This window comes from Lepisma saccharinum, unplaced genomic scaffold, assembly GCF_977018435.1.
Source record: "Lepisma saccharinum unplaced genomic scaffold, izLepSacc3.1 HAP1_SCAFFOLD_383, whole genome shotgun sequence".
NCBI classification, from domain to species: Eukaryota; Metazoa; Arthropoda; class Insecta; order Zygentoma; family Lepismatidae; genus Lepisma; species Lepisma saccharinum.
In genome coordinates, this window is record NW_028143090.1 from 44,954 (window position 1) to 58,035 (window position 13,082).

General features: G+C 37.8%; 1 protein-coding gene across 1 annotated transcript in view; it reads right to left on the reverse strand.

Annotated features, from left to right (window-relative positions):
* LOC145982739 (DNA ligase 4-like) overlaps positions 1-13,082 on the reverse strand; it is a gene marked incomplete at its 3' end in the record, with an annotated part of 102,694 nt that overhangs the window by 44,456 nt on the left and 45,156 nt on the right. The window contains exons 8-10 of the mRNA XM_083116100.1: positions 12,778-12,901; positions 6,084-6,277; positions 3,043-3,180 (exon numbers count right to left, since the gene is read on the reverse strand). Of these exons, the coding sequence (XP_082972226.1) occupies positions 3,043-3,180; positions 6,084-6,277; positions 12,778-12,901 (456 nt within the window). The remainder of the gene's footprint in view (positions 1-3,042; positions 3,181-6,083; positions 6,278-12,777; positions 12,902-13,082) is intronic.

A 13,082-nucleotide genomic window follows, 5' to 3' on the forward strand; every position in this document is an offset into this window, starting at 1 on the left:
CCTGAGCAGTTTTGTACGTTGTATGTTACCAACATGAAAGTGAGCCTAAAGTAAACATATATTGCTTAAATATGCCTGTATTATATTGTTCTGCAAATTTTGTCTGAACAAAATAATTTGAGTAAATAATACGGCATAAGGGGGAGGGAGAATGTTCCAACTTTTGGGGGGAGTGCATCATAGGACTTGGGGGAGGATGGGCACTCCTGGATGAAAATTATGGGCATCAATGCAAAGGAGGGAAAGGGAGAGATTACTGTTATCAGAAAGCACGTGTTCAAATTTAATCACATACACTTATGGATACTCTTCTGAATTGATTGATTATTTTACTTTGTTTTTCTGATACTTTTGGCTACTTATGAGGATTAGGATGATATGATGAAATTGATGCAGGGCCACTCACAAAGAACACCCACTGTGCTAACCACTCCACCACAGAGGTTGGCGACACTTTTCTGGAGCCTGGGTGTCTTGTGAGTCTGTAAAATTGCCGGTGGTTTAAATATCCTGGAAATTATACAAAATGCATAATTTTCATTATAACACCATTAAGCCTTGTTTCCATGATATAAAAACTAAATATGCTGACCAAGGCAGAAATTTATTTTATTATAAAATAAACTAAACTTAATGTTTCAACCTTCTAGCAAGGTCTTCTTCAGACTCTGTACCAAGTACAAATGTAACCAGGTACACAAAGGACAATATATATATATATATACACAAAAATACTCCCCTGTCAGAGTGTGTACATAGGAGAAATGAAAAAGAGGCTGAAAGACAGGTTGAAACAACATAGGGATGATGTACGACTTGAGAGAGAGAGAAATGTGATATTTAAACACACGAAACAGGATATGACATAGAATGGGATAAGGCTAAGCAGATAGGAAGGGAGAAGAGAATACTAGTGAGAAAATGGAAGGAGTCCAAGGAAATAGAGAAGAAAGGTAAAGACGACACAATGAACTCGAATGGGGGACAAGATAAACAAAGAATGGAAGAAGGTGTTAGAAAGAGTGGACAGGACAAGAGAGAAAGAGGAGAGAAGAAGGAAGAAGAATGAAGGAAATAGAGCGTGAGATAAAGAGTCCAGCGACATTCTCTTTCAGGTGAAAGTACAGTTGACAAGGGAAAGCCACCTGCTAGATTGCTCCAGAACTACTTTCTAATAGTCTGGAGGGGAGTATTTTTGTGTATATATACGTGGGTGTACCCAAAAGAAACCAAACTAATTTTGTGGTGGGCAGAGCTTTTGCAGTACTGCGTTTTGCTGCTAGGAGCGCATAGAGCGAACCTTCCTGAGTCCGTAAGCAGAATGCCGTCACTGAAGCAGGTCAGGACACGTTTCGGCAAAGTTTAGAGTGACAGCTGTTTTGTGTGATCGTCGTTTTTGCAATGGCTGATTTTCGGGAACAGCATGCGGCGGTGAAATTCTGCTTTTTGCTTGGAAAGTGGAACAGAAACTCTTGAAATGTTAAAAACGGCATACAAGGACGATGCTATGGGGAAAACTCAAGTGTTTGAGTGGTTTTCCCGTTTCAAAAATGGTGAAATGTCAATTGATGACAAACCTCGTTCTGGTCGTCCTTCAATGGCCCGAACACATGACAATGTTGAAAAAATTAGTGAAATCATCAACGAAGGACCATTGAACAAATTGTGGAGCTGTTATGAGTGACTGAGTTCAGTGCAGCGAATTTTGACAGACAATTTCGGAATGAAAAGGGTGGCTGCCAAATTCGTGCCATGACTGCTGACTGCTGAACAAAAACAAGATTGCGTGGAAGCATGCCGTGCTTTGAAAGAAGAGTCCCAAAAGAACCAAACTTTTTTTCAAAAATTATCACAGGTGAGGAAACTTTGTGCTATGCTTACGATCCCCGAATCGAAGCAACAATCAAGCCAGTGGAAAACTTCAAGTTTGCCGCACCCCAAGAAAGCTCGTCAGGTGAAATCAAACATTAAAACAATGCTGTTTTGTTTTTTCGATGTGAGAGGAGTCGTCCATTCAGAGTTTGTTCCGCAGGGTCAGACAGTTAACCAGGCTTTCTACTTGGAAGTTTTAAAACGATTGCGCAACAGTGTGCGGTGGAAGCAGCCCGATTTGTGGCAGTCGGGTGACTGGTTTTTCCATCATGACAATGACCCCAGCTTACACAGCCCTGTCTGTATGACAATTCTTGACCAAAAATGGTGTGACCCCTGTTCCTCACCCCCCATACTCACCCGACCTTGCTCCTTGGGACTTTTTTTTTTTTTTGTTTCCTGGACTGAAAGGAAAGCGTTTTGCTGATGTTGCTGAGGTGAAGAAAAAAACGACGGAGGCGCTGTCACGCATCACAAAAAATGTTTTGAAAAATGGAATTAAAGATTGGACAAGTGTCTTAATGCAAGTGGAGAGTACTTTGAAGGGGATTGAAGGTTTGTACTTAAATTGTGAATAAATAAGTTCACAAAAATATTAGTTTGGTTTCTTTTGGGTACGCCCACGTATATCGTCCTTTGCGTACCTGGTTACATTTGTACTTGGTACAGAGTCGGCAGAAGACCTTGCTAGAAGGTCGAAACATTATGTTTAGTTTATGTTTTATACTAAAATAAATTTCTGCCTTGGTCAGCATATTTAGTTTTTATAATTTTCATTACCCTAGCATAAGTATAACCAATGGATTTTGTTATTAAATAATTATCACACGAATATTTTAAAGCAAAACTCTCATCTATTCATATGGATTATTTCCACTTGTGTTTTAAAATTTATAAATATTTTGACAACTTCTAAATGTTTCAATTTCAAACTATTGGCATGAGTATCAGTGGGCATCTCTACCAGTATCGGCACTGGTATCCGTATCAAGTCACAGTAATATTAGCTCAGCCCTAGTTTATATTCAAAAGAACAAATAACAAAATGCCACTAATTTACAGGATATTTACAGACATATTGGCAATTATTGTTACTTTCTACTACCAGCACAACAGAGGAGAACAATGACAATTTTCAACATTTTTGATGCAGGTGAAATGATAATATACCTGTCTTAACTGGGCGAATTCTTCTGTAGATAAACAATCCTTCCAAGATCTATCATATCTTACTTTGTTAACCCGAGGGAATCTCAATGTGTAGCCTGTCTTGTACCAATCACCTTCAATTATTTCCGTAGCTTTCACCTAAAATGGAAAAACCTCAACTTAGTAAAGCATTCTCTAACATTACGCATCTTTCTCCATGTGCAATCACAACAATCACATTTGTAAAGCTTAGCAAATATAGTGGAAATCTCAGTTTAAACTTTCCTTAATTTACATTTTTACATAATAAAATTTTCCCAGATTTTAAGTTCTTTAAACATATTTGGTCTAGGAATTAATTTGTGCGGTTGTTACGCACACATTGAAGCTGTAGTTCAAACACAAAATACATAAATACCTTAAGAAAAATATTGTCCATCGCGAGCCAACACTTTCGCCCATCTGTCAGGCAAGTTACGGATTCCGTGGCGAAAGAAGTCATCATCCTTTGAAGCGATCCAGTCAGAGACCCATTTTTCGATATCATCTGAAGAAGTGAACCACTGTCCAATCAAATCATTATTCATGCAATAGAACAAGCAGTAGTCTGAAGGAGCAACGTCTGGTGAATACGGCGGGTGGGGTAAACTTCCCATCCGACATTTTCTAAATAGGTTTTGACCGGTTTTGCGACATGTGGGCGAGCGTTATCATGTTGAAAAATAAGTTTATCATGTCTGTTCTCCCATTCTGGTCGTTTCCTGGCCAGAGCTTGCTTCAGACACATTGTCGTCGATAATGTTCTGCATTAATAGTTTCACCCGGTTGCAGCAGCTCATAGTACACCACACCTTTCATATCCCACCATATGCACAGTGAATATCTCGTTTCGGTTGTGATGGACCTGGTTCACCTGGCTTCACCCAGGCCTTTTTTCATTTCGGGTTCTCGTAATGGATCCACTTCTCATCGCCAGTAACAATGCGATGCAAAAACCCCTTTCTTTTCTGTCTTTGAAGCAGCAATTCGCAAATGGTTTTTCGTCTTTCAATTCATGTGGAACCCAATGTGACATCTTTTGAATCATTCCCATGGCTTTGAGGCATTTGGAAACTGTTGTTCGATCAATGCCTAATGCTTCTGCAAGTTCTTCCTGAGCTTGACACGAATCCTGATCGAGCAATGCTCTCAATTCTTAGTCTTCAAATTTTTTTGGCTGTCCAGGTCGCTCTTGGTCTTCCAGGCCGAAATCACCACTTCTAAACCATGCAAACCAATTCTGACACGTTCGCTCAGCTAACGCATGGTCACCATACACTTCCACCAAAATACGATGACTTTCGGTAGCACTTTTCTGCATGTTAAAGTAATGAAGCAGAACACCCCGCAAAAACACTTTATCTGGCACGAACTGCGACATGTTCACTTAACTACAAAATGCTGTTGTTGACGCGTCAATCAACTGCCCTATACTACGAACGATGCGCGATGACAGGAGTTTTCAACGCATGTGTGGATACATGGAACTGTGGGACGATACGCTCGTTACGCCATCTCTTGTCCAGGCGCACAAATTAATTCCTAGACCAAATAGTTCACTGAAAAATGTATAATCAAGGTTCCCATGTATGTAGATTTGCATCATAACTCTTCTTTTTAATCCACATTTTGAAAATTGACCTCCCTCCTCCTTTGAAGCTGGAAAGCTTAAGCAAGACACTGATAAAATTGGTTAAAAAGCAGGGTGGATAAAACTCATTTTTATTTACATCCATTTTTTATTCTTTTTTAAAAAAATACACTTAAAAATGCTTGCATGTTTTTTTGTCACCATACATATAGATTGATATGTGTTGCTTTTTATATAGAATGGCTTCTTTTAGTAAATGACCATGTAAAATATTTGAACAGTTTGATGAAAGCAAATAAAAAAAATAACATGAAAATGTGCATTTTTCTGTTTCTGATACTGTATATAAGAACCTATTATGGAAATGTTTGTTGAGTGTGTTAATGAAAATATCAGCTGCCCTATTTATTTACAGTTTAGTGATGACACTATTTATGGATTAATATGATTAGTATTTTGTATATTTTTCTACACAAAATGTTTGCGATTTTTGCCTATAAAAAATATTGAATTTTAAATCAAGAGAAATTTAAGTGTGTTTACAGTTTACATATCACATTTCCTTTCATATGAGCTTCCACCCCATCAGAACATATATTTTCTTTCCTTTCTTTTCCTTTCTTAGAGCCTAAAAATTCCATTAAAGGATTATAAGATTAATGTACTTTCACCAAAAGTTATTCTGATATCTACAAAATCCTTATGTACATTATTCTATAAAATATTTATTTAGTTATTTAAATCAGTGATTTTTTTAAAAAAAAAATACAGCCTGAATTAAATCTTGATTTAAATCGCGATTTCTAGATTTAAACCAATCCAAAAAGTGTAAGAACTACATCCAAGATTGCAACAGATATTCGTACTCACCTATTATTAGAAAATACCATTCATTCTTCTTCCTTGTTTGTGAGTAAAGTCATATTCTGGAGATTTTATGTGATGTAATAATTGCATTGTGTTGAAATTTTCACTATGGGACAAAGTTCGCATAATTTACAAAATTATTATTGTTATATTGATTTGGTTTATTTTACTTTGCTTTTATGTCACTTTTAGCTAATCACAAAGGTGAAGATGAATGATGATATGATGAAATTGATGAAGAGACACTCACAAAGAACAATGCTCTGGCCATGACATGAACCTGGGACCCTGGCATTGTAGCATGGTGTGCAAACCACTCTGCCTCAGAGGTCGGCTCATAATTCACAAAAAATAATAGATTTTGTTTTGTTCACTGCTGTTCATACAAAGTCACAATCTCTTGTCTTTTTAAAGTGTGTCAAGTATCTGAGAATGTGATGTACAAATTCAATATAAAGAGAGGGACATTTCTAACTTTTAATGAAATCTGTATGTTAATTTATCGTACATATTGAATGGAACTCAAGGGCAACACTTAGCAACAAATAAGAAAAAGTCCACAAACCTCCAATATGTGTGAATTCTCTGGAGAAATCCAAAAATCAGGTTTTTCCTTAGTCCAAATAATTGCCTTGGGGCACTCCCCGTTCTTCACAGGATGCCAGTGAGGCTGCAACTTTGTCAACAGCTCACCCAGCTCTTCAAGCCAGTACCTTGAACCCACGCGTGCTATCGAGTGAAATTCACTTGGTTCTTCATCTGCAAAAGGGAATGAAAGCTTAAAACTATTCTTATACCGTGCATATATTATATATGCATAAATAAATTTAATCAAAATTTGTTTAACAATATACCATTTTCAAAGTAGTAGTTTCATAAAAAATGACTGTTCTGTTTGTGATTGACTGAGTTGGTGTTTTAAGTCCACTTTATGCAGTTAGGCTAATTGGGACTGAACCTACACTGATCCACACCACTCTGTTCCTCAACCCAGTTTTAAACCCGGGACCCCTTGATTACAATGCGACCACGCTACCACTACACCATTGGGGAGGCCCCAGTTTTTCTGTTTGTGTGAAGATGGTACAGGTCTTGTTACTCAAATCATGTGCTTAGTAGGAAACAGGGCCACCGTTAGGAAGCGTGAGGCCTTGTGCGAACTATACCCACGAGGCCCTTATATTTTGAAAAATAAAAATGTATACATCTTCAATTCCTCGTAAAATTCTACACTAAGACCAACATGGTTATTAATATTGCATAATTATTACCCCACCTTTAACACGAGCCACCTTTGAGCCACCAACGAAATTTGGCAGCATGTTGAGGACATGAAGACAAATGACTTTCTGTAATAACTTTTTGCTACTTTAGGACCTGTTTCGGCTTTCTATCAGCCCTTGAAAAAAAAAATATCCTGTATGTACGTAGCCATGTACTACGGATTCATCGTTGCAAAACCTACATTAAGAGCCATGGTAGTCTAGTCGGTAGAGCGGCTGACTGCCACGCGAGAGACCCAGTTTCGATTCCCAGGTGGGTGATCAAAGGTTGGAATTTTTCTGGCTTTGTCACCGCATAAAGCTGCTCTGGGGGCCCCACCCAGCCTGAAATAAATGGGCATCTGGGGGCACCTCTGGGGCAACCCCGGAGGTAAAGCAGCCGGAGCATTGTGCTGATCACATCACCTCCAAAATGGCTGAGATCGAGAATGTGTAAGAGTCTACCCACACATCTCCTAAATGTGGCTTCATGACACGGTGCTATATGCACAGGGAACTTAACCTTTATCAACATAGACCTCTTTGTACTCTATGGAAGCGTGATTGTGCTAGCAGAAAGACATTCCTAATTTTAACTTTCGCTCAATTCACGTAGTTGCTTATCGTTCATTAGTGACTCACAAAGTTATATTAATATCCTGAGGGCGACCCTTTCCTATCTATCTGTAGCATACTACAGTTTTGTAGTTTTCCGGTAGAAAGATGTGACTCGTGACTTCAAACATATAGAAAATGACAATTTTTGAGGAGTCTTAAAGTCTAAATGAAACCTCATCGATTTTACATCAACAAAACGTTATCAAGAAAAGTTGTTCACATTGATGTCCTCTTCATGCTGTGAAACGTTGTCGGTGGTTCGCAGCAACAGCCTGTGCAGGTACGTATATATCCATACACGAATATACATATTTGTGTGTTACTTAAAATCTTTACCAATGCTCTAGGTGCAGTGGGGATGGGGGTGCAAGAGAATGATATTCCCAGCTAAGTCCCTTTGCTTATGCCAAGAATACCCAACTACCCCCAAGACTTGAACAAAAATCCCCCACCTAACACTTTCTACTACGAACACTATCTTTACACTTGTGTTGTGGAAGTATAAATATTTGGTATGATGTAATTGAGGGAAATTCTTTTAGAGAGCACAATATAGATTACCTCTCAGATAAAATGTATCCCTCACGTCGTCAATCCCAGGGGTCGCCATCTCCTCCTCCCAAGGCCAATGGCGTTCACCCATATCATGTCACAATCCTCTCAAAGCATTTAATTAAGACAGTGTAACTATTTTATAACTGAAATCACTTAGCTTTACACTTTAATTAATCTGCCTTCCCCTGAAATTCATCATTCCGTTCACCTAACGAACTAAATATGTTTGCACCTGGTAGTAAAAGTGACTTGAAACCAGCTAAAGTAAATGGATTACTAAGGATATACATTCTGATTCCCATCTCCCCCACCTCATTGCACATATTGCAGCATGGTGTAAACTTTGTAAACTTTTTTTTGCATATTACAATATTACATATATTTAAGAAAAATGTACACTGTTCAATTTTATATTATTTTAAGGAAGAAAATCACCCCCAAATACGCGTATTTGATAATGTGGTCCACGTCATTATCAGCCCACTTCTGTGTGCACCCTGGTCAATCCCATAATTGACGTCAAGTTTTATGGTGTCAATACTGGCGAGGGATGAGAGCCCATTGTGCTATTTGAAAAAAATTCCAGTGCGAGGAATTTCAGTTAACTGCTCCTGAAGTATTGGGACATTATAAAAATTTGAACATACATTTGCTCCCCTAAGAGCAAAACATTGGCAACCACAGCACAAGGTTCTTCGACCTCTACTTTCTCCCAAAGCGGGCAAAAATCAGGTAAACTTTGACTACAGGGAGATAGAGAAACCAGAGGGGCAATTCACCCTCATCCACTCTTCAAATACCACCCCGGGGGTTAGCTTTTTTTAGTTCATTGGCCTAGTGGTAAAATCCATGATATCTGCAATTCTTAGCCCCTTCCTTGGGTTTCAAGGAAGTAGAAATAAAAGTATCTCCAAATCTTTATTTCTATTCAGCTGCGGATCCGTTCACACAAAGGGCAAATTGCCAACCGGGACAATATTCCCTGTAATGGTCTATCCTTTTCTTGACATCTGTTCTCAATTTACCGACAACGGAAATTCCCATCCTCAAATTTGGGGTCTGGGAGTTCAGTTTCAATGCAAAGAATCACAAAGATGTCTGCACTATATCAAACAATAGAGTTTATGTCAGGGAATCGGTACAAGGTTGGGACCACAAACAAGAACTCCACTATTAGTGCTGAAATTTTCTTACCACAGCAGGCTCACTGTCCCCGTTTTCAATTTCGGTTTCCTTTTCTATAGTATGACTGCAAATAAAGCTGTATTCTTAATGTAGCTCCTTCTCTTTTATTTTATCTATTCTAATGTGATCAATTTTTCATGAGAAATGAATGTGAATAAAAGAGTCAATAATATTAAATCTCTCTAACCGCGAGGTCCTGTACGGTGGCACATGTCACACACCCCTAACGTCAGCCCTGGTAGGGGAAAAAAAACATGAAATGCAAAATTCCTGTTATATTCAGCAGAACGTTGTATTGAAGTTAGGACTGAGTTGATAACAGAATTGGCCGATACCAATATCAGAAAATATTGGACGGAATATAATCACTGAGACTGGTCAATTCTTTCATATGGTATGGGCTCATAGCAGTCTCTGCAAAAATTCCATGTAAAATTTTAGCAGACTAATTATCCTGAAAATATGCAAAATTTCATTTTTTTAAATATTCATTTTGCACCATTATTGTGTGAAAAAAAAATTATAATTAAATAACAGCTATGGTAGTAGTCCAACGCAATTCTTTTAATATTTTAAAGCAAAACAAGCAAATTGATATGGCATAATTGCAACAGAATGCTCCTCTATCAGTATTAAACAATTTTCTGTTAGAATGTTCAAGCAATGGTATTTGTATCAGTATCAACTGATTGAAAGTGGTATTGGATCAGACCTCATTAAAATGCAATTTTGACCGCAGTGAAAAATAACATTGAAAAACTAAGTTTCCTGCCTGCATGTTTTAACTTTAGTGGATGGTTGATATATCGACCACACTGAGGACAGATGGATGCTATATTGACCAGCACTGCCCAGAAGCAATTAACGTGTCATTTTTTTAAAACTACACACAATAATTGAGTTCTGTCTTTTTCCTTCATTAGTATACATATGAAGGTATGACATACTCGAATTACAAAACAATATATCCATTGTTACTATTATTAACAAGCGTAGATTGAAAAAGTTACTTGTTATCCCTGCAAAATTATAGAATACATTTATGAAAATCACTAGCTCCTAAACCACTACATTTTAAAAAAAACATTAAATTTTACATGTAATAATGAGTAAAAAGCAAAACTTCCATCATTACTCCCACCTGTAAGCTTTTCAGGACATGAGGTTTTTTCAATCATGCATCTTTCAAATGTGCAGTGCTATACAAAAATATTTGCAGAAGGGAAACTATTTAGCATAGACAGTTGCAGTTTTTTTTTTCTCTCTCAAAATATTACTTGTACGAAGAGAACTTGTGGTATCCTGTTTCCAAAAAACAGAATTACAAGAATAATATAGTATTTAAATTTTGCAAAGAAAAAAGGGAAGAGAGCCCCTGTGGACCTTGCCAATAAACAGATTTAAATAAAAAATCTAAACTGTAGTACTCTTAGGATCTTAGTTCTAAACAACAAACAAACTCTCTACAATTAATACTTCTCATTGCATGAATTGTAAAAACATCTTGCACAGGGTGACCACTCTAGGACCACGATAAAATTCGAGTATAAGTCCTGGTTTTCAAGGCAAACTTTCAAAAAATTCAAGGGTGCAAGCAGGTGTTTACATTAATTTATTAGGATTTCACTCAAATTTACCTAATGTGGCCGCAGTGGCTGTCGGTAACGCATCTGACTACCATGCTAAAGGTCCCCGGTTCGATCCCCAGGCCGGTTCAATCCGGGAACTTTTCTAATGTTGGAAGCGGTCCCGGCACCCACCCAGCGTCGAATGACATGGGTACCTGGGGGAAACCCTGGGGGGTAAAGGCGGTTAGGGGCATGGTGCTGATCACATCACCCCCACTCACGACCGGATCAAGAAAGTGTGGGGCGTTACCCCCGCACCCCCTATATGCCTTCATGGCATGGTGCTAAGCACAGGGGAACACTTTACCTTTTTTTATTTACCTAATCATCTTCAAGATATGTTACCTTGAAATCTTCAGTCTGTCTAATAGTTTATTCTGCAAAGGACACTAACAAAGTAAACTGATTGAATTTGGTTTTATTTTCCATGCAGTTTTTGTCTTCCTTTATCAAAAAAAAAATAAAAGCTAAACTGAAAAACTTGCCTCGGGGCATTTATAAATATGTACAAATTCAATGGGATTTGGATTAATAAAAGTTGCAATATTTCACGTCTAAGGAGAAAAATTCACGCATAAGTCCCGGAGACAATAATTCATGCATAATTCCCAGAATTCAAGGAATTCATGATGAGTAGCCACCCTGTTTCAGCATCTGAAAACCATATGCTTTAAAATGCTTAAAGCAAAGAGTGGCAGTTTTGTACTAGGTGTGTATTTATTTCAATAAAGTGCAAGTGGAAGCAGTTTCTAAAAGTTATGAAGCTAGATGATATGATCTGTAAAAAAAAAAAAAAAAAAAAAGATGAATAAGTATTTACAGAATCGCATGAATTACTTGTGGAGAAGCAATTACAAATTATGACTAATCAAATGGAAGTTTTGACTTTTCCCACCATAAACAAAATCTTCAACCTGTCCTCTTTCCATTCATGTGTTTTTCCTATGCCATCGAAAGTTTGATATTCCCAAGAAAACAAACGAAATAATACTCTCATAAGCTTAATGCTGTTTTCTTCCCCTCCTACAAGCATCCATTGCACAAAACTCTTTTCCTCCAACTCACAGTGGGGAAAGGTTGATAGGGGAGGGGCAGTTTAGGGTCTTTCCAGAATCTCGTGTCTGGTTGGACACAAAGTGTTATTTGTGCCTTAAGAAAGAAATTTAAAAACAGCTTTTGACAAAAATTCCGATACTCATATTGGGTTGAAATTTAAGTATGTCACACCTTCACATGTAAATGTACAGAATTGAAATGCCATATCTAGTTTTCTAAAAATGACATGTTAAATGCAGTCACATGGTGCTGGGGCTGGGACAAACTCGCCATCCTCAAATCATTACTACGAGGGTCATATAATGGTGAATATTTTCTTTCCACGAGAATGCAGGACCGACACAAAGAAAAAAAATGGAAGAGGACACTGTATGAAATTGAACAATGTATTAGCAAGGCAGGTCATGTTTACTAAGGGTTGGTAGGGGAGTACCAAAAAAAAACATTACAAAAAGTTTCAACCTACATGCATGTATTAGTTGCACATATACATTGTCAGTACAAAAAAAAAAAAAAAGTGCAGTGACATGTCCCAACTCTCACCTGATGACACAGATAGTATTCAACACCTCCCACATGTGGGAAACCGTCTCCGACATCATTGGCAGTGTGTTGTGAACTCTTTGAGGGTATAAGTGGCACTTTGTTTGCACCTCTGTTTTTGTACTGACTATAGCCTTGTGACTAATACATGCATGTAGAACAAGACTTTTTGTAATCCTTTTTTGGCACTTCCCTACCAACCTCTGGTACACACAACCAGTCTTGTTCATACATTGTTCAATTACATAAAGTGTCCTCTTCCATTTGCATATTTTGAATTTTTGTGCTGGTCCTGCATTCTTGAGGGGAAAAAAATAGTTCATGACTGATGCCCTGACCCTCGTATTTTGGCGATACCTGTACTTGCAGCCAATCCTTAGAGGGTTAAAAAATAACAATTAGCATAGCACACCTGATTCTGATGGTGGCACAGCAACTGCCAACAAAAAATGGCTGACTATTTGTATTTCCTTGCCTCCACTAAAATATCCTCCAACGATCAGGAGATCCAAGTGCTTCAGTAGCTCATCTGTATACTGAAGAGAAAGGAAGTTACATATTAGTTACAAGACTACTATTACACCCAAAGAAGCATTGTTGATGGAACTACATACAAAATGTTGAAATAGTTGGTAGACTTTTAATCTTGCCTTAAAAATTCCCAGGTTTGAATCCTTACTTGGGCATGGGTGTTTTTTGTGAGTATCCCTTCATCAT